Below are 25,724 nucleotides of genomic sequence, written 5' to 3'. Positions count from 1 at the left end.
AAGCAGAAAGCTGCCAGAGTGAGCTGAAGGGGCAGGGAGTGGCTTTAAATGGATTGAAGAGGCCCGAGATGGCTTCAGGATTACGCCACCTTAGTATTCTATACTCACGCATTTAAATGCAGCAACCGCATGTTTAAGAGGAGGGCTTTGGGCACCGGAATGTATTGATTTACAAATTAAGCACTGCTTTAAGCAATATTTATAAACTCAAAATCTACAGAGTCCCTGTTATTCACAAACGTTTATGCGTTTGTCAAGCCTTCTGGATTACTCCCGTGAGATCCAGTTGGAGGTGATGCAGTAATTGTAGGTAACTGCACCAGTACTCGCCATTACTGTACGTAGGTTCTAGACCTCTGAGTGAAACTACACGTATGCCGTTAGTTTTGTGAATGAGGGAAACGTTTGTAAATCTTTGGTATTTGTAGACTTAATCACGACCCATTAGGAGATTAACAGCTGTCTATGTGAAAGTGAGGTGTAAATGAAGAAGGTAGGGATGAAGAATGGCACTAAAAAAGGAATAACGAGTAATAAAAAAAGGAAGAAATCAATGACAATAGCAAAAGGAATGACAAGAAGAAGGATAGGTATAAAGAGATGAAAAAGGATGTCAAGAAGAAAGGACGGCAGGCAGGAGTAAGTGAGTGAAAGACTAGAAGGGAAGAAACTGCCCTGTTGGCAGGCAATCCTGGACTACTCTGCGTGTCAGAGAGATTTCAATTAAATATGTTCGACGGGAATGATAGAGGTGTCAATATATTTAAAAAGAGTAGCTGGAATAGAGTTAGCAAAACGAAAATATAAGTAGCAGGAAAGGAGGAACTACGTGTCCGGTAGGTAGACACCTCAGTGGTTGGACTGAAATAAAGATCATTATTGTGTAAACGTGCCCATTCCTCACTCAGAGAAGTATATGGCTCTTCCACCAAGTCTTTAACACCCTTCTACCAGACACCTATACTAGCCAATAGAGGGAGAAATGGGTAGCTGGAGATCAACGCCTTTCTTGGTGCTTGCTGACAAAATTCAAGCACTGTTATAACTGTTATCTGAGGAACCAAAATATATAACTTTAAATCATGCATTATGACTTGCAGAGATGTGCAGTTGTACAATTGTATTAAGTCCCTGTGAACTTGAATGGCCTAAAACTAAAACCTTGTTGAAACTCATTCAAACACTGGGGCTGCCTCTAAATCTCAATGTACCTTTAGCAATCCTTGTTAATTTCCAAGTTCCACAAACTCTATAGCAGTAAATCATCTTTGCATTACCTACTTTACCAGCCGACGTGTTTGGGCTCATCATGGCCCTTCCCCAGGGCCTCATGGGATTATACAATTCATGTGGGACTGTAGAAAGACATGATGGGCATGAAAAACGTGTCAGAAAGGAACGCAGGGAATGCAAACATGAATTTGCACCTTATAATTTTAAAGATGAAAATAAAAAAATTACTTTTAATGATTTTTCAACTCCTCTGTTTTATGCTGTACATGGTTGCCGATACCTTCTACGAACATTAGCAGCACGTGTTTATTGAAACTGTTTTTATGTTTTTCTTTGGTGATGCAGAGTATTGGTCCTGGGTATGTAATTCTCACAAACTCCTTTTGCTTATCAGCACACCAACAAAGTGCAAAATCCAGTATGCTTCTGCAATGAGCACTCGGCTTGTTTATAAAAAACAGTATATATAGATATCACAAGGAAAATGCTATAGAAGGCGATTTACTTTTTTTTTATAGAGTTTATATATTAAGAATGCAGTGAGACTATTTTGTCCTCCACTCCTGCGCAAAGTACTGCCCAGTGTTCTGTTCGAGCCCCCTAACAGAACTCTTCTATGTCCCATAAATTGACACAAGCAGTAAAGAAACTGTTCACCATTGGATAACTCTCAGTTCATGCACCAGGCGTGCTCAGGACTGTCGCCGTAATTCAACCAGGTGTTTTTATCCACACACAAGAACCCGCAACCCAGTTCCATACTCCCAGTCTGTAATTCATGAACCCAAAATATCAATGCACCCTCAAACCGGGTCACGCCTTCAGTTAGCTTGATCTGCCGTTGGTTGTCAGCCCAATATCCTCTGTGATTGCAGGATGGTGGTATTGCGGACAGACCTCTGCTTTGCGCATAACTTCTAGTTCCCCGTAGCTTGTTTGATTGCTATTACAAAGTTTAGCACTCAGGATCCCGAGAATTATGTTCAGCCATTTACCGTGTTTCCTGTGTAGTGAGTTGCAGGGGATCACTTATTTACTATTTATTCTTCTGTCAAGGTAGCAACTAAGAGTGATACGTGTTCACATCACAGGATAGTGATATGGGAGTTCTCCTCGTGCTCTCTAATATCTCTGCTTGAGTGTTCTAGATGTTTCTGGCCGAGTATCACCACTCCGTTGAATTGTAATCCCATTTTGGGAGTCCCTCATTTATGCTGTCAGGTTCCTTCTCTTGGGGTGGACAGCCCTTCCACCATCGTACCAGGCATTTCAAAGATACTGATTACTTTGAAGGAGCTCATCTATGTAAAAACCTATTCCTATCCAGGTGATGATGGATACGTTTGTTGGTTGGTTAGATAGTTGGGGAAGGCGAGGTGTGTTTTAACCAAAATAAAATAAATGTATTAAACTGTTTTGGAAAAAAGTGTAATTGAAAAGGAACTACAAGTTAAACGGTCATGCAGTGCACTTTGTGGTTTACTGTATTTCTTAAAGTTAGTTGCTCGAATTTCTACTGTTTACCTGAGTTTGCTGCATTTTGTTTCGTGGATTTCAGGTCACACACTGGAGAAAAACCTTATATCTGTGAAGAATGTGGAGCTTGTTTTGCTGATAAAGGCAAACTAAATGGTCACAAACGAACTCATACAGGTGAGTGTGACACAAGTGCATATTGTTCTTTTTTTCAAAATTGTTTTATAAAGTTTCAACTTATCATTACAATCAACAGAAGAAGAACTCGTAGGAAAAGTAAGGGCAATAATTAACATAATTGACCTCCTGAAAGAATGGTAATACATTTCGCATTTCCTGTCAATCATTCCTTTGCTGCCCGTTGTCAAAGCCTAAAATTAGCACGTCTCGAAGGATTGTTTCCTCATTCTCCACGTCGATAATATAGAGGTCAGTGCAGAGTAAAGGGCAGGGGCCGTGTTTATACATGTTCTAAGGTAGCTGAATTTCCTCTCCTTCCATTGGTTTCCTATTAGCTAAGCATGACAGGCTAAAGCAATGATTGGTGGAGGCCAGACTACAGGCAAAAAGGAGAGGAAAGTGTGAGTAACCTGCTGTCCTCACTGTGGCCCTATGAGTTTGTTCAAGAGATCAACATTGTTTAAAATATCTAAACGAGTAACCTAGGGAGATGTTTAATTCTTGAAGAGGTAAACATGTCTAAAATGTTGTGAGATTGATAGCGCTTACTTGTAGAGCAACTAGGTAGTTTTTTGAGCCCTCTGCAGATCTACCATTAGCAAATGGCCGGCTTTTTTCTTATCTCAAATAATTATACTTGTTCAGAATAGTGTAGGAATTTGAAAGAAGGTAAAGATATGAGTGAAGAAATTGGCTTTATTCTTTCAGAGAAAAATAAAGCGAGCCATCTCACAAAACTATTGTTTGAAATGGCAATACAATCTATAGCGCTATAGGCAATGTACTTTTGAAAGTGGGCTGTTAAATGCATATGGCATTCCAGTGTGTAATTTTGAATACATTCACATGTATATCATTTATCTTTCTAGGAGAGCGCCTTTTCAAATGTGATGTTTGTGGAAAACATTTTGCAACCAATGAATACTTAAAGTGCCATAAACGATGTCATATGGGTGCCAAGCCTTATAAGTGTGAAGTGTGCGGAAAAACATTTGGATTGAGAGCCTCTCTGGCGCAGCACAGTAATGTCCATGCAGGTGAGACAAGCTAACTTTGTGCATTTCACCAGGACTTAGCCTGTGGTGTGAGCAGTCCCCTCGCTTTTCCTTTGGAGACCCTCCTCCTTTCAGGTCCTTGTTTCTCACTGCTCACCAATCGCCTTTTCAAATATCATCTGTATTAGTATCTTTATGTACATCCATGGTCAATACTGCTTTGAGTATGGTGCTATGTTTAAAAGAGAAAAAATGGGTCAAGATGGTGTAAAGGGCAAACAAGTGATTCCCAAGAGAGTCCAGTACAAACCAAGGAGAGTCACAGTCTCTACAGTGCCACAGTTATCTGCAAACATCTTCTAGCACGCTTTGCATAGGGCTATTACACAGACCTAAGAGGGTGTTCCATTGAGGGTGCATGGAGATCGTTGGTGGATTGTTATATGCCTTTGGATGCTTAATATACTTCGAGCAGTATATTCAGTACTCTCTCACAACAAACGTTTTAAAAAGTGCCTTCTGTTGCTACTATCCTAGCAAACCTCCCTGCCGCCTGAGTAGATGTGAGACATGCAGAGTCATTGTAAGTTAATTCAGTCACGCTTCTTTAGAGGAACTTGGCTCCCTGCACATTCATTTGTTAATGTTTCATGAATATTAGTGACACAGCTACCTGGATGTAGCTGTGTCCAGTGTGCGATGTATGAGAAGGTAATTCTAGTATCTGGGGCTGTTGTAAGACAGTGGGTTGGATGGGTGATAAAAATGGTTAATATTGCTATTTAAAAAGTTAAATGTAGATCTGAACGTCTCTGTAAAAGGGAACCTCATTTAGCACTAATTTCATTAAGTTTACATCAATACCCTCTGCAAATGTAACTTGGAACGAGTAAGCAGTCCTAGAAGCTGGGAAAAACACAAACTGCATAAGGGCCACCTCCATCACTCTTTGATCCTGACCAAGTTGGCTTCACCATGGGAATAACAACACATCTTGCTAACAGTAACATTCCAACTAGCGTCAAAGCAAAATTGCCCCGAAACAATTAGATAGCTGTAGCCCTCTGTGTAGAGAAGGATTTTTTCAGCAGTATTGGAAACGTTTGAATACTGTCCAACCTTCACTATTCCCATTCTTCATTCATAAACCTTAGAAGTATTGTCAGTGTTTGTGAAACTAATTTGGTTCAACCTTTAACCACAAAGAAGACATGGCTATCAGATTGGGCAGCAACAGATATAAACGTTTTTTGACTCAAGGACTCCATGCGACCACCGAAGAGCTGTTGCTTTGCTTTCACCTTGTTATGAATCCCCTTTTTCCATGAGGCACAATTGAATACAGGACCTACCCAGTTTATGAACTGAAGTTCAGTTAGTGTATATTGATTGGGATCCCCTAATGGCTTGAAAAGAAGATATGTAGTTGAATATGGAGTAGAATGTTTCACCTATCAATCTATTTGCTGTTTGTGCAAATCTATTCCCTTGGCAGTGACAAAGACTTTTCAGTTTGTGTTCAATACCTGTTTCTTGGAGAAACTTCATATCATCAGGTGTGAACCACACACTATTATCTGTGATGTATTTTTGGCAACCCTTTGCATGGGGGTAATGAAGACTTTTCCGTTTGTGTTCAGTACCTCTTTCTTCAAGAAACTTCATCATATGAGATGTGAACTGTGCACCATTATCTGTGACAAGTGTGTAGGGCAGCCCTTCACATGGCAACTTAAAAAAAAAACAAATCAGAGAAAGCAAAGGTGATCTATTTACTGGTTCAGTCACTGCTTGCGTTCACAAATCAGTGAACCCTGGGACCAAGGAAAACAATGAGGCAAACTGTCCCAACACCTGACGACAGTCCCTCTGTTGCTCTGGGGTCAGTGAGGGGGAGAGATTCACACCCTCTACAGACCCATCTTTCTCCTGAGCAGACAGGAGGTCAGAAGAGGCTCACTCTCTTCTTCCACCCCATCATCTGTTGCTAGGAGCATCGGAGACCACTTCCTTGGGGAATCCAATGCGTGTAAAAACCCCCATCAACGCATGTCCCACCACAAGGGTAATGACTGATCTTAAAGGAATGGTTTCTGGGTACTGGGTGGCATGGTCTACCAAGACCAGGATAAACCTGCTGCCCATGGCTGTCTTGGGATCCAGAGGCCCCACAATGTCAATACGAACCCTTTCAAAGGGGGTGCTAACTACCGGAAAAGGTTGGAGGGAAGCCTTACATTTCCCTCCATTATTGCCACTTGCGTGATAAGTTTGGCAAAACCTGCAGTGTGCATCTGAGTGCCTTAGGCTCACTATGTAGGAGTTCGTCCTCCCAGTAGATCAGAATTGAACCAGACTCCTTGCCAGACACCTGGTCTGCAGCCTGTTGCCGCAAACCCTCCAGTATAGGGCATGCTTCTGTGCTTCACAGAATGCTTCTTTGATGGGTCCCCCTTCCTGCTGCCACTGAGTCAGCTCAGGGACCTCCCCCAGTTCAGCCACCTGTTCCCCTGTAGGCTCTGGGGCATCCCCCTCAGGTTCAACCTCCTCCCAGACCGTGGGAACTTCTGGGGCTAGTTTCCCGCATCCCTTGCCCTTCCTCCTTTTGGCAGACACCTGGGCCACTCTTTCAGGCTCCAGGGTCTCCTGATCTCCCTGATGGGCTGCCATTGACTAGGTGGACACACACACCCACCCTGGCAGACCCAGCATCTCCAAGTGAGACATGTTTTCTACCTCCTTCCAAGGGAAATCCTCCAGGTCATTGCCAAGCAGACAATCTACAGGCATGATTGGATTCACAGCTACCCTCAAGGAACCTGAAACGCCCCCCCTCCCCACTCAAAGGGAATCTGCGCCACTTTGCACAGGCATTCAGAGTTGTCTACTGCAACTACTCGGTGAAGTGCATGGGGAACTACCTGCTCTTCAGACACCAGGTGACTTCTCACAGAAGTCACACTGGCTCCTGTCTCTCTCAGAGCCTCCACCCTCTGTCCATTGATAGTCACCCATTGCCTGTCCTCTAGACCATCTCACTGTCCCCTAGAGAGATAAGAGTCATCTCAGCTGGCTTCCACCCACCTGAAACCAACTCTTCCCAAAGAGCTACACTGGCCAAACCCTGTGACTGAGCACCAGTGAGTGCCTGTGTCCCCTTTGGACATTTGGGATCCCCCCCTTATGTGACCCACCTGATCACATGTAAAGCACTTGTGGGCACCCTTCTCTGCAGGTTTCCGTGTAGAGACTCATGGTTTCTTTTCAACTGGGGACTGGGAATCCTTACCCTGGGAACTACGTCGGGATCCTTTAGAGCACTCCCTCTGTTTACCCTTACCCCCCACCCCCACTTCTTCTGATGGGGACTCTGCTCACCCTTGGCATGGTCTCCCCATACCTCTTCTGGACCCTGGTGCTTTCCCACTGGTCCGCTTCCTGATCAAGCTTTCTGGGGTCAGTCAGCTTGATGTCAATTAGGTGCTGGCACAGCTCTGGAAAACAAAGACTGTATAGGTACTCCAAAACAATTAAGCTGTAAAGCCCCTCATAAGTTGTTACCTTACTCCCCTTCACCCAACCATCCAGTGACCTGAAAAAGAGTCTACACACTCCAACCAATTTTAGGAATCCTTATTCTTTTAGGACCCAAACATTTCCTTGTACTGCTCAGGAGTGAGACCATGTCTTGTGAGTAGGGCATCCTTCATAATAGAGTAGGTGAGTCCATGAGGATCCCCTAAGGATTGGAGTGTCCCTCCCCTCTACCTCAAAGTTACTTCACAGACCGGCTCCCAATGTGCTTAAGGGACCATGTTCATGTGGAGAGTTGACTCACACCCCTTAAACCACAGATAGATGTCATCCTTCCTCTTGTAATCCTTTACTAAGTCCTTGGGAATGTGTACCCTCCTCTCAGGCTGCACTGAGGTACTGCTGCCACCATCTCTGCTAGACTAGCTCCTCTGATCCAGCTGCCTTAAACTGAGCTCATGAGCAAGCAGCATCTTTTTCTCCTCTATGGCCAACCTTCTCTCTTCAATCTCCATTCTAAGCTTCTCTAATTCCAACTGGTGAACTCTCTGCCGGTCTGTCCTGCAACTCCTCAGGGGTCAGACCCTTGAATGACACACTGCCACCTGTCATGGAGACCCTCCTCCCAGGCAAAACAGGTACATTCACTGCCACATTATGAACACTCTGAACCTCCTCAGCCTCATCCGTCGCTGGAGAGTTGAAAGGGCTGATATTGGTGCAACATTATCATCCTATTCACTTCCTGTATCTGTGACTTGATCCTGAGGTATTTAATCTTGTTCAGGTTCTTCATCATCATCGCCCTGATCCACATAATCTTTGTGAATAGTAATTTGGTCTAACTGTTTTGATTGTGGAATGTCTTTCTGCAGAGCAATTGAGTTCCTTTGTTGTATCGTTATCCCAGGAGAATGAGATGAAATGCCAGCTGGGGATATTCAAGTCTGTAGCTGTTTTTGTGGTGTAGGTTCTTTTTCAGGAAATCTCTTATAATAATCCTGAAGCATCATACAGAGGTATGTAACAAGGGCTGTAGAAACCTGGATCATTGGTCCCTGGAAAAACTTTCCTCAAATGTTTCCTCACACGGGTAAGTCTAATGAAACTCTTCATATGATTTTGTTCTATCATGTTGCCTTTCCCTAAAGGAGAAATACCCTTGTAAGTGAGCTAGCTCATCCTGGTCAAACTCCTTGTCTGTTTCCTGGCATTTTACCTGCAGTTTTGATGGCAGCCCCAAAAGGTCTGTCATCATCCTCATCTTTGAACCTCATACCTCTAAAAGGCGAACTGGTGGCAGACGAGAAACTTTGCTTGTTGAGGTTTGTTCTGGCCTTAAATATGGTTCATCAATGACCGTCAACAGAGCTGTCTTCGACGATGAAACCTTGGTCGTCATTGGAGTGGCCATCAGTGGTGCAGCGAAGGCAGTGTCAACAGAGCAGCCATCTTCAGTGTCAGTAACAACACAGTCATGGGCAGTATCGTCAGCGACAAAGACATTGTCAAGATTAGTTGTGATGTTGCTGATGCGGTTGACTCTGAGGTCATCGACGTAGACCTCTTAGCTGTCAACCGTGCTGTCAACAGTCTCATTGACAATTTTGCCATTGACGTGAGTGATCTAAGAGAAGTATCTGAGTTAGGCTTTTTTATGGCTGCAGAGACTAGTGCCACTTCAAAAGGAGTGGACATGTCTGACCTTGATTTCTTTTGCTTAGAAGAGTCGAGTTGCTGAATGACTCAATTTCTCCTGATCTGTCTTCTTTTTCTCTTGTCACTTTAGGTATTTTCTTAGGTGGTTCCCCACACAACTCCATACCATGTTTTTCTCTCTTGAAGGTCATTTCCTCAAGAGTTATGGATCATTCATGTCCACAGTCATTTTCCACTTTGGAAGGCATAATAGAAGTCTTGCTTCTCTCTCTTTAAGTGTCTTGGCAGAAAATGTACTGCAGTATTTACATCTTTAGGCCTATGATCAGGATTAAGCAATATAGACACTCCTAGTGGGGGTCCTCAGAAAATAGTCTCATCTTACCACAGGCCTTACAAGTTTTAAATAAACCCTTCATGGCTTGAGGTGAGGGTGACATTGCTACAGCAGGCAGTATACCACTGATTTTGTTCTTCCCAATGGCAAAATGTTGATCTGCTTCCGTGACTTCCCACACCTTTCTTGGGGACCTAAAAGAAGCAGAACAGAAACTGGAGCAGAGATAGCATGACTATGACACTCCTTTTTGGGTGACCAACCATCTCGCATTGTGCAGTTTTGTCTCACACTCATTGCTGCTGTCTTTTACCAGCACAGCGGGAAGCCACTTGACTTGCATTTTGGTTCCTGCCACTTTTGAACCTCTAACTAGGGAAGAAGATTGGAACTTCCAGACAGGACACATTCAGCACCTTGGCAGGGTGATCAGCTCTCACTCTTTGAGCCCTCTATGAGCTACAGAACAGGTGTCGATGCGGAGAAGGAGGAGATACAACACATAGAGGGGCCTGCACATTGCAGCCTTAGGAGAAGTTCATCTATTGAAATGCAAAAACAGAATGTGGCTACCTACCGTTAAACAGCCTGACTTTTGAACAACAACATTTCTCGTGCGTCTTTGCTGAGAAACTGCCTTTAGAACTAATTTCTTCCATTAAGCCTGTTTCAGATTGTTTGCTTTTTTCAGGTTAGTAGACCGAGCCACAGATTGAGAATGATTTCCCCAAGATCAAACCATTCATTAACATTGGAGACCCAAATCTGCAGCAGATTGCTACTTGCTCCAAAAGCTATACGGAGACCACCATAATGCATTTTAGTGAATACTCAATGAAGTAGGGCTGTAAATATTATCAAGTCCTGTTTCTATAACAACACATTACTAACAGCTTTTTCCTTGATTCCAAATACTGCCAATCTTGCTCAAAATGAGGCAGAGGAATATGTTTAAAATGTGATTACCCATAGGCACACAGTCTACCCAATGGGGAACCCAGGGTTAAAAACCATGCCTCCTTGTTCCAGTTTCCAACTAGCCCACAAGAATACAATTGGGTTGTAGTAATTGTGATGGAAAGACCAGGAACCTCCCCTTGCCAGGAAAATGTCACTGCTTTGTGGGGTGTGCCCAGCTTTAAAATATAGGGCCAGTTGTATGAAAAATCCAGTTTGTGATTTGCACTTAGGAAATCGCAAAACTGTGATGTATTACAGTGTGCTTAACATGGTTTCAATTCTGAAATGGGTTGCAAGGTACCTGCCTCATCAATATTCATAAGGCAGGTCGCAATTCACGACCCATTGGGGATGGGCAGCATTCAAAGGGACGGTGACCTGCTGGTGTCAGCAGACCACCATGTCTGTGACTGCTTTTTAAATAAGGCAGCTTTTTTGTAATGCACCCTGCTTTTTAAAGGAAAACTGAATGCATTATAAAAAGAAAACTAAAACTTTTTCTTCACATTTTTTAAAGATTAGGAAGTGGTTCATTAAAAATTGTTTTCACCCACATTCCCAAATGGGAAGATGCCCCTTCCCATTTGGGAATTGGTTACCGCCTCCTCTACTGAGTTGGTAAAATCGAAATGTTCTGTGATTGCTTTCTAATCGCAAAACATTCATACATGCCAGTACTATTCTGTATTAGGAAGTGATGCCCTAAACACGCCCCTTCCTAATACCGAATCGCAAAACAAAATGTGATTCAGTAACAAGTTACAGAGTCACATTTTGCCTTTTGTACATGGCAAAATGCATTTTACCGGTTGGTGGTTCTTACTTCTGGGCCATAGTGTTTATTTCCAGTATATTTGGATGAAGAGGTAGGGTTGAGATTAGATGTCAATTATCACTGATGTAACTCTAACACAAACCATCTACACCATATTTGTTGTGTTGTCTACCCACCCTAGTGATTGTCTAACTTGTTAGGGTTCCTGTCAAGATTTTGTATAGCACTCATTACTTCAATTGAGCCTGTTTCTAAGCTGCCCCAGTATTTTCATTTGAGAAAAGGAGATAAGTAGATCGTGAGTCCTTTTCTTTTGAGTCCTGTGGCAGTAGGTAGTTATATTGGGCAGTATTTGTGGTAGAAACTGATATTTACCATTGGTGTTTTAGGGCTTAAAACTATTTCATTCCGTTTAGATAACAGTTGTTAATTTTGTAAACCTGTCCTTTAAAATTGACAATAGCGAGCCGTCATGGTTTACTCCAGAAAGTGATAAACAGATTGCAACTCAAATAGAGTATCAATAGTAATCACACTCAATAGGTTCAATATCTGGTGAGTTATATGTTTTTAAAATTGCCTGATTTAGAGGCAGAGATCTAGATTGAGCTCCCCAAAAATTTGATTTGTGACTTAAAGTCCCTTTTTCACCAAGAAATGCCTTTAGGTGTCTCATGCAGGCAAAGTGTCTCGACACATGGAGAGTTTCCTACAAAGTGATAATGGAAAGTCGGCTACCCTACCCTCCTCTCTTGCAAAGCACCCCAGAACTGGAAGGCAGAGCACACATGCCCTGTATTCTCCAGCTACGCACTCTACTGAAACCTTCAGTTCAGTTCAGCATAAGTCATGATCGTCAGCATTGACAGTTTTAGACAGAAGTCTATTAATCTTCGAACTGATCAAAAACTGCAAGTGTCACCACTTTTGTTGTTAATTTGGACAAAAGGATTATAGCTCACAGGAGAGTTGAACCCAGATCAAAATTCAGCATCCATCTTGAAATATAATCACACCATGTATTTGCTTTGATTATTTAAAAAAAAAAAAAAAACTTTCTATAACATTTGGAATCAGACCCAAAATATAGATGCTCGATTTGACAAACCTTGCCGTGAAGGGGACCTGGGGACAGAACTGCAATTATGAGCAGCAACCTTGTCAGACACCCAGAGCACAGCCACTGCAGCACTCACCAGCAAGGTGTAGCATTGGGGAACTGGACAGTGTCAGTACCTACCCACCTAGCACAATAAACAGCCATAACTTTTAAGCACAGTCAGCACCAACTCTTAGTATGCATCGCTAACAGACTATGGCCCTCATTACAACATTGCCGGTAATGATGGCCTCCCGCCACGGCGACGGCCGCCAACATACCACCGCTGTGGCTACCAGCCGGCAATGCGTATTATGACCACCGACGGTATTCCTCCAGAAATCTGGTGGAACACCGCCGATGGTGATGGCGGCGGACGGTGGTGCTGCTGAAAACAGCACCGCAACGCCAGCAAAACACCACCAAACTTATAATGAGCAATGATACGGCCTGGCAGTGTTTTGCTGGTGGACGCTGCTGCTGACAGCAGCGTCGCGGACCGTCTCCTGCTGGAGGACCCCCTGCTAGCAGGTAAGTCGGTTTCTCCAACCGGAAAGGGGGGTGTTGTGTGTGTGTGGGGTGTGTGTGTATGTTTTGGGATGCGTACATGCGGGTGTGAGTCACGTTGGATGCATGCGTGAATGAGTGCTTGTGAGTGTTGTGTGTTGTGGATGCATGTGTGTGACAAGTTATGTTGGTGTGTGGGTATGTATGTGTGCATGCGTGGGTGGAGGTGGGTTTGCGTGTGTGCATGTGTGTATATGGGTGCGCGTGTGGGTGTGTATATGTGCGGGGGCAAGAGCGGGTGGGGGAGGACTCTTGGAAGGGGGTGGGGAGGTAGGGGAGACCCCTATCAGTGCCAGGGTATGGATTCCTGACACTCATAGTGCATACTGCCATGGTTTTCGTGGCGGTACAGAAACCACGAAAACCATAGCGGTAGGCCGGGTCGTAATGCCGAGGGTGGGAATGTGACGGCCGCCGGGCTGGAGATTGAAGTCTCTAGGCCAGCGGCTGTTACCACCCTAGCAGTCGGTGTGTTAAAGTGGAGGTGTTGGATGGCGGTAACCGCCAGGGTCCAAATCCCATTTTTTTTACCGCCGGCCCTTTTGGCAGTATTACCACCGCTTTAACACCGACCGCCAGGGTTGTAATGAGGGCCTATATGTTTATATGTTTCACTGTGTTCTACTTGTAAGTTCAAGGAGCACTTAGGTGTTGTCTTTGACCTTTGTGTCCCCTGTTGTCCAAGAAGATGGCACACCCTTTTTAGGAACAGAGGGTGGCTACAGTTGATAGGGACTTCTTCCTTTCCCCATTATCAATTTCAGTGGCCATACCAAACAAAATGTATTCATCTGCGATGTGATGTAGGTTGATCCCAGAAAGGACAGACAGCCACAGAGTCAAAGAAGGGTGGTGCACTCAGACAAACCTGTGGCTGACCCCCTTTCTCCATGTTGTGTCTTATGATGTCACAGTTAATACCCATCTTGGTATTTTTTTCTGATCAGTGGAACAGTAGCATTTCTTGGGACCAAATAACTCTTTTCATTATATAAATATATCTTACACAGAAACTTTACCTTTTAATTAAGAAATCTATATGAAAGATCTCAATGACAACTTATGAAGGCAGCCATTTTCTTTTCTGACCATACGTTGGACATAGGATGCCAACACCATGCGGTGGTGGCCATATTGGACAACAGGAGTTTATATTCATACTGGATACTGAAGGAAATACCATGTCCCTCTCAAGACCTCTACTTCCATATGAAATTAGTTCACAAAATGTTCTTTTGTAGCGAGTAATATAGTTATTGACTATAGTTTGTGAAAGTCCTTTTCTAATTTGTTATATATAGGTCATAAACAGAACAGTTCAAGCCTGGAACTGTTGTTTTGTACAAAATGTGGTTTACACTTTTACCCAGTAAGGAAACAATGGTGATAGACAAGTATGACAATAATTTTAATATAATATTTAAAACCTGTTGAATTCTATTCTTGACTTGAAACAGCACGCACTTTACAGCTAGCCGTATATGTACAAGATCGGAATGGAATCTAAGAAGCTAATCAAAATACAGTGCATAATAGTGAGCATAATTTGAAAAGGCTCCAAAGAAATTATGAGATAATAATATATGTATAAGAAAACCAACAATAATGCTGTTAAACAATTATGATATTATGACAATCTGTTGACCCTAATGCAATGTCAAAATACCTTGCAAAAATATATTGACTAGCATAAACAAGAAAATGAGAAAAATAAAAAGTGCAGTGCTTTTATTTAGAACGTATTATATTTGTGAACTCAAGTGAAAGTATAAAGAAATTCATATTGAGATAGAGTAACTTGCAAACAATTGCAACTATTGATAGACATGATTAGCTCTCCTCTATGCAGATGATATTGTATTACTGGTTTTGACCCCTAAAGGTTTGCAGAAACGCTTTCATTTTTTAACAGCTTCTGAGGACAGACATTACCTAAAAGGCAATATAAACAAAAGTAAAGTAATGAGATTTCAAAGGAAGGGTTGCCACCCGAAGACTATCTATAGTTGGCTCTTGGGTATTATGCCTATGGAAATAGTTCAATCTTATCTATACTTAGGGAAAACTTTCTTTGATGATTTAAGTGAGAAAGATCATATTGTCCACTTGACAAATAAGGCTCTGTCGATGCAAACGTATTTAAGGCACTTTATGATGCTACAGGCCGAAGACATTTTATTCATCTACTGACTGTCTACAAGATGAAAATTCTGCCGACACTATTTTATGGGGTGTAATCTTTAAATATTAAGCACTTTATGCACAAAGTAGAAGAGAAAATCCTGAGATCGATTTGTAATTTAAACACCATTGCCCCAATGGAGGCACTATGCATCAAAATTGGGCTGGTGATCACCTTTGTAAGGGGTTTGGTAGCTATAGTCAGCTGGGGCTATCATCTTATGTATTAAATAGAGCATTCTCTGGGGAAACTTATAAGTATTGAAGGTTTCACTTCGGCAAGGGGTGACCATTCTTTGATGCGGAACCTTATTCTGCTACTTGAGCGCTTTAGCCTGAAATTGGTAAATCTGCAAGATATGAGCTTTGGCAGTCTTAGAGGCTTCCTAAAATCCTCCAGGAAACTTAGTACTATGGAACAGGATAGTCACCATTATGGGAGGCAAAAAAAACAGGGGGAAGTAACTAGGACACAAAGTGTTTTGGTCTCACAGCCTTACCTAAGATGGAATTTGGATCATGGGATCTGCCGCTGCATGCTTATGTTCAGACTAAACTGTTTCCCCTTAAGCTGTGTTGTGGATGCGTGGCGACGAATAAGTTGGGTTGACAGGATGTGTAATTTATGCAAGGATGCAGTTCAGAGGGTTGATCATGAATTATTTGTTTGACCAGTTTTAAAATTTGCTAAATATGTTACTTAAAACCCCTGTTTATGAAATACAATATTACATCGGCTAGAGCAGCCACTCAGTTTCTATATAACTTGGTTAATGAAATAATGTGCTATAGAATTTTTTAAGAGTTTTTTAAATATGTATCACATTTTGTCTCATATAGTCTAACATGCAAAATAGAATTTTGTATGTGAATTTAATTCTACTGTATGAAGTTTTATCTCTGTCAATGTTTTACTGTTGATCTCTTCCCAGATCGAAAATTTTTATAAAATCTTGATCTATGTCAAATATCATAGGTCTGATCTGTTTATTATGAAATACATGATTAGCTATGTTTTTATGATTATAGTTTTATTTTGCCAAAATTCGTGTTAGACGTGTTTTGTGAGATCTATTCATGAACAGAATAATGCCTCGATGTAATATATTGCTGCTAAACATGTATTCTTGTATAGCATAAGAAAAATGTATATTTATTTTAAAACAAAAAAGGCATATGACAACTGGATAATCTAATTTTGATATAAAAAAGAATGAGCAATACAAAAAACATGAAGGTATCGATTTAAAAAACATTATTCTTCATAATTGGACTGTCCTTGAAAAAAGTACTAGTGTATGTTCAAATTTCTCTGCAGCTTATTCGAAATTCAAGAGATCTTGGTGACAATCTATGCCAATTTATGAGCATTCATACCAGGTTCATATTTTGCTGCCAGTAAATGGTTCCAGGTATGCCCAATCTCTGCCTGCTTAAAGCCATTTGTAAAATAATCCACAAACAGCGCAACTGGTGTGAAAGTCGAATCAGGGTTGCTACATAGACCAATGTATAGATTTACAAAGATAAAACTATAGACAGCACTATGGGCCAGTGGCACAACCCCATTTTGCGATGGCAAAAGCTGTGATTCACAAAATCACAGGATTTGTGATGCAAAGGGTTTTAGCTATATTTTGCAAACCTATTTTTCCAATTAGGAACAGGCATGAAAGGGGCATCCTTGCCCAATTGCGATTTGGTATGGCAGGTATCAATGGTTTGGAACCGCAATTGCAGTTACAAACCATTTATCACTTAGTGACACCTCAGAGGAGCTGGTAATTGATTCACAAAGTTGGTTCCTTTGGGACCCTTTCCTCTTTGTTTATGGTGTCAGGTGGCCTTGGGTAAGGGAGAAGTAAGCAGTGATCCAGCGGAAACACGGAGTTGTCCCAAACTGGAAACTTATTTTTTTTAAAAAATTATACCGATTCCTTTAAAGAATATAAGATGTTTAAAAAAACAATAAAAAAAGGTTTCCCGTTGGTGAATACAAACACAGGAATGGTGGTCTGCTGTTCCTGGCCGGCTACCAGCCCCTTGTTTGTAGCCAATCACAAGGTTTCACACATAGCGACCTGCCTAATTAATTTTAATTAGGCGAGTCGTTCTGCTACTCGAGTATTTGCACTGCGACGTAATAGTGCATGGGATGCGTCTCAAAATCATCGATGGGTCTCAAAATTGGTGTACAATTTTCGACCACTTATTGCGTACTGTGTCTTTACATCTGTCCCAAAGTTAGGTGACTGAAGAACAGTTTAAAATGACACCATGTGTTTCTTAATTGAGTGTAAACTGATTCGAAACATATTTTGATGAAGATAATGTTTCAGTTTATTTTCCAAACGGGAGTTAAGCTTTCTTCAGTGAATAGATTTTCTTTAAATTTGGTTGCAATCCTTGCAAAAATGCTTGAATAACAATGAGACGTGAAAACCAAACCAACAATAAGGGATTATTAACTTAAAAAAAGAAAAACATCGGCAGCTACAAGACATGTTTTGCTATTTTGTTATGCCACATATTTGAACGTTATGTGCTCACAGTACTAGTACATTCTTCTTAAATATTTCTTCTTTACTGTAGAGACTCGGCCTTATTTCTGTGATCAGTGTGGGAAAACCTTCACTCAACAGGGAGCTCTGCGACGGCACCAGCGCATTCACACAGGAGAAAAGCCTTATAAATGCAAAGCTTGTGAAAGAACATTTACTGACATGTCTACTTTGAGGCGACATGTTTCTGTACGTATTTTGTTATCTCATTTTATTCTGTTTCACAGACAGAAGAAAACAAAACAGGTCAAAGTGTGGTTTTTTATTGTATGATGCTTTGTTTTTATTGAATACTCTGAAGAGGGGTGATACATATGTTGCTTGCTTAACCAGCCCTTTGATATAGTGGTACAAGATGGAAGGACTTATCACATTCACTGGGCTTTGTGCCCCAATAATCCTTAGTTTCCATTCCTACCATTCATACCCAGCTATGTGCATCGAACATTTGTTCATTGTCATTGAACCCTGACACAAGGGACTCGCCAATAGCTGCAATCTACATGCATTGCTTCTATGCGTGTCAAGCATGTGCCAATGTGTGCTGCCATTATAAAGGCAACATTTTGTGAACTGAGGTATGTCTAGCATGTGTAATCGTTCACATCCCTTAATGTGCTGGAACTGCGTAAGTGAATCTAAATCATTGAGTTGTAGTGTTTTACAGTGGATGATGTGTAGTGGAGTGTGTGAGTTTGAGCGTGTATGCAGTTTTCATACAGATATTGCTGTGTCTATTGTCCTCATATGTATTGAGTAAATTCTAGCCTGGACTCTAAAATGGCCATGGGTGTCAATTGCTCCACAGTTTGTGTTCATTTAAGCCACAAGTGTGCCACTTATGCTATGTCTTGGCTTGTGTTCTTAATCGGATGAATTTATGAATTATTCTCATCATTGCTATGTTTTCGTGCAAGCTGCTCCTGCAGCTTTGTTGACGCAGGCTTGCTTTTAGTCTCACTCCTGTTGGAATACTGTAGCCCCTATCACCAGGAGTGTATGTGCACAAACTGCACAATTCCTATTGGTTTGGATGGTTCTGCAGCTGTGCATGGTAACAGAAATGTAGTGTTCATGGGAACATGACAGCTTCCATCGATTTAGCAAGCTTTATTAAAGATCATCCTAAACATCAGATACAACTAACTACAATTCGTAACACAATTATCAATGCAGCTCATTTTCCCAGCGCTTCTTTCTATAAGACTAAACAAGTCAAGGTAAGTACAGCACATTACTCTGTGAGATCACTCCCATTCTCATTGTTTTCTATTGACAAAATCTATTCATAAACAATTAACTTATGAAAATTAAACTAACATTTCAATACCTAATAATATTTTATGTAGGTCAAATGGGTAGAAGAACTAACACATCTTCTAGTCATTCTGTTAAAAAGCATTTACGTCATAAAAAGATATACACTTATGACCATGACAGAAGTCAGAGCAAAACAAAGAAGAAAGGAAAGAAAGAGAAAAACACATTTGTTAGTGTTTTAAGCTAAATACACTTCTCTATGAAAACTCAATGTACAACGCCTTGTCCAAAGGCAGTGTTTGGTTGAGGCGTACACAACATATCATACAGGTTAATTATGTGAAGTCTTAATTGTGAAAACGCTTTCACAGCTCGGGCCTATAACTCAGGTTCAATACCTTTAACAAGAGGTATAGCCCTCGCATCAGGCTATAAGGCTATTATATAACACCAGAATGGTGGGGTTAACTGAGATGAGGGTTAAGTTATCATGAGTAGAGGGTAGTTTAGCTATGTTACTATTCATGGTTGAGGAGGTGGTTTTTGAGAACAATCGAAAAGGCAAGGTTCCCTAGGAAAGACATTTCTGTTTTAAAGTTCCCTTAAACAGAAGAAATCAAGGTACAATTAAGGCCTTTTAGCTGGTTAGAGTGACGATCTAGTATTGTGGGGACTCTTTAGCACAGGACTGGGTGTGGCCCACTCTAACTAGAAAATATTTATGTTCATCTTTGGGTATCATGAAACATGCTTGCGAAAAACTATACCACTCTGAACTCAGGCATGCTGAGAGTGTATAGTATTAGAATTAATTCTTGTTGTGATTTGTTTTCTTTAATATTATTTACACTGTCTCTTTTGATTTATGTGTGATTTCTTTTCTTTTATTCCAAGATCCATGATCGAAGTACACACTGGAGAAGCTTTTTAATAGATCTGACTACTAAGAAGGTTCATAACTGGTCCAAAATTGAAACTTTGTCCAATGTCTATAATGGTGATGATTCAGCATCAGACATTTGGTCTGTAGACCAAGAAAAACTTCCTCAACCAGAAGGCGTGAGTGAAAACGGTGCAGAAGACTTGATCGCCAACGGCAAACCTAGAGACAATGAACTATCTTTTACACAATTGTAAGAAATGGCATATTAACATAACAGGTTAAATGTGGAAGTATCTATGTTTCGCAGATTTTTAACTAGTGGGTTTGAGTCACTAGTGATTTCAGACACTGGCCCTCGATGGACATGTCATGGCTCAAAGTGTGGGAGTTGTGTCGGTCCCTGTCTTTTGGACAGCCATCTATAATACATAAAGAAACCTTTCCAAAAGAACATAACATCAGGTCTTTTATAAATGGTTTGCTATCATGTCCCTTCTGAAGTGTGCTCCTGGTAACGTGTGTCTGACAGACAACCTGTTGGTTGGCTTTGATTGTGGAAAATCTCAATTTCATACCTGCTGCTTCGTGCTGTGTTACTCATCTGCTGGGTTTGTCATACATGCATCCTATATTTCAATATATACATTCATTCAAACACGGAAACAATCTGTCCTTTACGGTTGGTTGCCCATATCAAGAATGTATTATGAAATTGGAAAGATAGCCTTGAGGCTCTGCCAGTGCGTCTTAAAGTTCTACATGCGATCTGTAAATAACAAGGATTCATTTTTATTTCCATACTAATTCTGATGGAAACTTCTAACAGCAGATTGTTCACCTTAGTTTATCCGCCAGGCACCAAACAGGATTTAGAACTATTGTCATAGCATTGCTCCAATGAGCCTCTAAGTGGCATTGTGCGACTCCGCATTGGCTCCACACCACCTTAAAAGTTTCTTGTGCGCCTTTGGATACCACCCAACTACAGGGGTCTCCAGTTGGGTTACCCCTGGCAGGTTCCTTCCAGGTGCTGTCTGTGGCCTTAAAACCTGTTACCATGCCTGTACCTACTCTGGTACAGGCTTCCACTTTGGTCCTAAGATCCATGGCTGTTCCTGCCACCTTGCCACCGGTATCACCACCACCACCTGCTCTGGAAGATAATTAAGTGCCGGACCCAAACTGACATCTTCCCAGGCTCGACCAATGACACAGTATTAAATTAAAAAAGTACAACCAGCCACCATGTAGCCTGGCTCTAACCCTGTGCCTCTACCATGTTGTAACTACCAACAGAGGTTCCATTATCTTTTTGGTTCTGACTCTGATCCTGTACTAAAGCTGAGTGCGCCCCAGAGTGCTGATGATAATGATGGAGAGGGGGTGGCTTACTCTTCCTTTAATATATTGATGATGCCATATACCTTTATTTACAGAATAACAGTGGGCTTTACACCTTTCATTAGACAGAGATTGACTCGCAACAGAGGCCACCAAAAAAAGAGAGTTAGAGAGTAAAGAGAGTAGAATTATAGCTACCATCCACTGAGACTTAAACACATTTCTTGTCAGAAATTCTGCAACCTGGGCTTGCAACATTTGATCCTCTACTTCAAGTTAATGATACCCTCACAGATACTCTAATGGCCACTTGGTTAAAATCATGTTCTTGCCTGTCTGTAAATAGGCAAGTGGCCATTCAGGAGACAGGTGCATTTTGACTCAGATTTTCTTACCAGCACCCCCTTAAAGCGACAGAGACCCTTATTGTGCAGGCTTCGACCAATAAGTGAATCCAAATTCATTTCCAACCACCACCCCGGATAAAGATTCCAATAAGATTGCTGCTTTTGGTAAATGCATGTTTTCTTCTGCCCATCTGGCACTGCGATCTGTGAATGCAATTTAATTGCTGTGTCCCTACTGAAATGCCTGTTTGGGACATGGCTAGTGAGATCTTGCTGGCAGTCCCAGAAGATGTTAAGACCTCTTTGGCCCCAAAGATACATGATGGGCAGGGGAACAGGCAAGTATGTTATTCATCCAGGACAGGATACCACAGGTTGCCGGGGGTGGGGGGAGGGAGGAGGCGAGGTTGTCAGTACCAGTGTTGTCGTTCATAGACAGGTCTGGATGAGGTCTGCTGGATTCTCCAGTAATGTGCAGGCCTCCCTTATTGACATGTCTGTTGATGGGTCCAGCCTCTATGGAGAGAAAGCAGACCATGCTTAGGAATGTTTTAAAGAAAGCATACCTATAGCACGTTCCTTTGGGCTGCTGACCCATGCCAAACAAGTTCTACATCAGTTCAGAGTTAGAGTGGCTATTCCAGAGGGCTGGCTTATACACAGCTATGCAGCAGACAAGCCAGTCCTTTTGAGGGCGTAGACGCTGGTCTGGCAGGTAGTGTGCAGGCCAGCAGGGGCATTAGTTTTCCAACTCCTCCTCTCCTGCTGTTACTGCTAAAAGACTGCTTTAGTTTATCCTTGGTGGAGCATGCCCAACCAGTGAGAGGCAGGGTTCAACATGTCCTCCCATGTTGGCGATCTATCACATTCAACAGATGGGTTTTACTGATTGTTCAAAACCACTATGCCTTGCATTTTCTACCCCATCACCCAGGACAAATTTCAGAGGAGCAACTGTCCATCCTGTTACAGGTGGTACGCCTGCTTGTGTCCAAGGGCAGCATCGTGAGGCTCAGAAAAAAATGGTGGTTGTTACTCTTGCTAATTCCTTATCCCAACAAAGGATGAGGACATTGGGCATATCGTAGATCGTCAACCTTTGAATGCCTTCTTGCAGAAGGGCATATTAAAAATGTCCATGATGACACACATCCTGTCTACTCTGGACTCCGCATTCGTGACAAATGAGCCGAAGTCCCACCTGATTCCTTTGCAGAGGCTTCTCTTTCTTGGGGAAATCTTTGACACAGTGGAGTTCAGGGCTTTTCCTCCACAACCGTAAGTTCAGGACATTCGGACTATGATAGTGATATTTCAATTTTGATACTGAATCTCAGTGAGAGTAGCTCTGAGGCTTCTTAGCCTCTTGGCCTTGTGTATTCTTCTCATCAACAATGTGATGTGACTCATACAGTGGGACTTGCAATTACAGTGGGCCCAGCCTCAAGGCAACCTTTCCAACACCATCCAGATCTCAGGGGAGACAACTCAACATCTATTGTGTTGGCTGCTTGAACGCAATTGGTCCACATTCAGGCCCATCTCCCTTCTTCAACCAGAGCTGATGGTAGTAACAGACAAAACAATTATGGGCTGGGGTGGTCATTCGGTATAGGTGGAGCTCAAGGGCCGGCCACAACAGTCTATTGATGCTGTTGGCCACTCGTCTGCTCTGAAGGCCTTCCTGCCATCTGTCAAGGAGAGGCTGGTGCAAGTTCTCATGAACAATACCACTGCCATGTCGTACTGCAACAGGCAGGGCAGAGTTGGGTCCTGGGACCTGTGGCAAGAAGCCTTGTATATCTAGCGGTGGGTGGAGCATCAGGGCACCTTCCTGATCGCAACCAACTAGCAGGCTCAGTGAATGTCAGATGGGGTCGGGCTTCGAAATAAGCAGATGTCATCCAGTAGACCACAAGTGGTGTCTGCATTGTGAGGTTGCGCAGGGTGTTTTGACTGTTGGGAGAACACTAGCTAGGAGCAAGTCTTACTAGTGGCTTCAGATTGGGGCCATGAAAGTGTGGTACCTGGAACTCCTGGACATAACTATCACTTTTCCAATCAGATTTTCAATTTGGGAGGACCTCCTGTCTCAGTAACACGGCAGGGTCTTTCACCTTAATCTGCATGCGTGGAGATTGAGCATCGGCAATTGACTGTTTGATTTGCCTCCTGAACTGGTGAATGTCATCTTTCTCAGGTGCACGTCTACAAAATCCATTTATGCTGTGTGCTGGAAAAACAGTTGTAACTGGTGTGTTGTTAGCAGCACTAACCCTTTAAAGGGGAAGCTGTCAGATGTATTTTTATTTGTTTTTGTCTTTAGCCCAGCAAGGACATGCAGTGGGCACTACAGAGGTTTCTCAGTCTGCCCGTTTGACCTTTCTACGTTTGCCAGACCAACCGTTCTTGTTCAGATCACCTGTTGTGATGAAATTTGTTAAAGGTTCAACATGTTTCCATCCATCTTGTTTGTGTTGCTAAAGTGGGACCTTCACTTAGTCTTGACATTTCTCACATGTAACCCCCCTTGAGCCGATGCATAACTGCTCACTATGCCTCCTGACCATGAAGACTATTTTCCGCTTTGCAATTATGTCAGCTCATCCAGTGAGTGAACAACCAACACTTTCAGTACAACCACCGTACACCACCTTTTTTCCAAACAAATTAATGCTAATCGCTCAGGTGACCTTCTTACCAAAAGTCTTGACTCTTTTCCATGGTCGGCAATACATCACTGTACCAGCGCTCTTTGCTTACCCTCACTCCTGGAAAGAGGATAGGCTTCATCAGTTGGCCCAACAAGAGCTTTAATTGTTTACATTGATCATATCAAGAAACATCGAGTGGACAATCAGCTTTTTGTGGAATTCTAAGGAGCGAAAAAGGGAAAGAGAGGTGGATAGTGCTCAGCTACACCCCAGCCAAAAATCAGCCCCCAGAAGGTCTGAAATCCCATTCCACCAGGCTGAAAGCTGCTACCATTGCGTTGGCGCACTGAGTTCCTGTCCTTGACATCTGCCAGGCTGCAACATGGTCATCAGTACCTATTTTCATAAAGCACTACTGCTTTGGCAGCTGGGTCCTCTAGGTAGGACATTTCACATTCTCCTCTTACAAGACTTTTCCGATTGTGTCTGCTTCACAGACCCTCCATTTCGAGGAGGTGCTGCTTTGGTATCTATTCTAAGGTGACAGATCTATGGTTAGAATTACACACCTGAAGAACAAGTTACTTATGTTTGGTAACATTCTTTATGCTGGAAACTTTATCTAACTGCAGATTCCTCACTGTCCTCCCACCTCCCTGTTATGTGGCGTGGCCCCTTTTTAACATCTAGAAAGGTCTCAAGTTAGTACTTAGCCCATTGTTACCAACATTTGTTCACTCTTTGCACCTTTGGGTGAAGAAGGAGAAATATTTTTTTTAAACTGAGGTGAGTGTGCAGGAGTGATGTATGTATGCAATTTCACTTTGCCACTTTTGGGGTAGTATGGAGCCAATGCAGACCAGAACAATGCACCTATCAGCATGCTGGAGGAATTCAATGGAAAAAACCTCTGGATCCAGTCTTGCACCTGTGGCGTATCCTAAGGCAGGGTGAGGAATCTGTGTTAGGAGTATCCAACAAAAACAGCTTTACCAGAGGTAAGTAACTTCCTTGTTGTGTGCAGAACCATTGAAAAAAAAGCCACTGGTGATACGGGGATGAATGAGCAGCCTACTGTCTGCACACTCCATAGGGGTGGGGAATATAAATTCCTCATGTGATAGGAAATTTTACAATAATGGCGGTACAATTTTGTACCAACTAGTGAGAAAATGATATTTACACTGACCAATGGGTAATGTACAGTGTTTTTGTTGTGGTCATTTGAGACAGATGTTGTGTTTTTTTGCTCATAATGCAGATGTAATTAGAACTTGACAGCCAGATTTACATCTCTGTTTGATACAGCTGTGATATCGAATTGGCCCTTCTTATCAATAGACCTTGTGTTGCTTCTGACATTTATAAAGACTGATATTCCCCACTCAGAGCGAACTCTGTCCTGCAGTAACTGCTACAATTGTAACTTAATGCATCCTGGCGCTTTTTTAAGTTGCTATTGCCGTAATAAAATAAAAAAACTTGAATACAGTGCAATTAATTCAGCCTCCTTCACAAACATTGTTTTTACTGTAACAGACACACAGATATATTAGAGTATTCAATACAACTAGAGTGTTTTATGTTTTTTAAGCAAAGCAATTTCGAAGTGCTTCTGGGTAGAGTTTTTCAAACAACGTGAGCCATGAAGAGGCTTAGCAGTCATACAAATCTCCTTTTTC

General features: G+C 42.1%; 1 protein-coding gene across 1 annotated transcript in view; it reads left to right on the top strand.

The window, feature by feature from the left end:
- The window catches only part of LOC138295709 (GDNF-inducible zinc finger protein 1-like), a 194,666-nt gene extending 169,158 nt beyond the window's left edge, over positions 1 to 25,508 (top strand). The window contains exons 4-7 of the mRNA XM_069234171.1: positions 2,792 to 2,886; positions 3,759 to 3,926; positions 17,589 to 17,746; positions 19,712 to 25,508. Coding sequence (XP_069090272.1) covers positions 2,792 to 2,886; positions 3,759 to 3,926; positions 17,589 to 17,746; positions 19,712 to 19,954 — 664 coding nt within the window. The 3' untranslated portion in view covers positions 19,955 to 25,508. The remainder of the gene's footprint in view (positions 1 to 2,791; positions 2,887 to 3,758; positions 3,927 to 17,588; positions 17,747 to 19,711) is intronic.
- Positions 25,509 to 25,724: the final 216 nt, after the last annotated feature.

This window comes from Pleurodeles waltl, chromosome 5 (assembly GCF_031143425.1).
Source record: "Pleurodeles waltl isolate 20211129_DDA chromosome 5, aPleWal1.hap1.20221129, whole genome shotgun sequence".
Lineage (NCBI taxonomy): Eukaryota > Metazoa > Chordata > Amphibia > Caudata > Salamandridae > Pleurodeles > Pleurodeles waltl.
The sequence above is the reverse complement of the archived record's forward strand: the minus strand, read 5'-3'. Positions and strand labels throughout refer to the sequence as shown.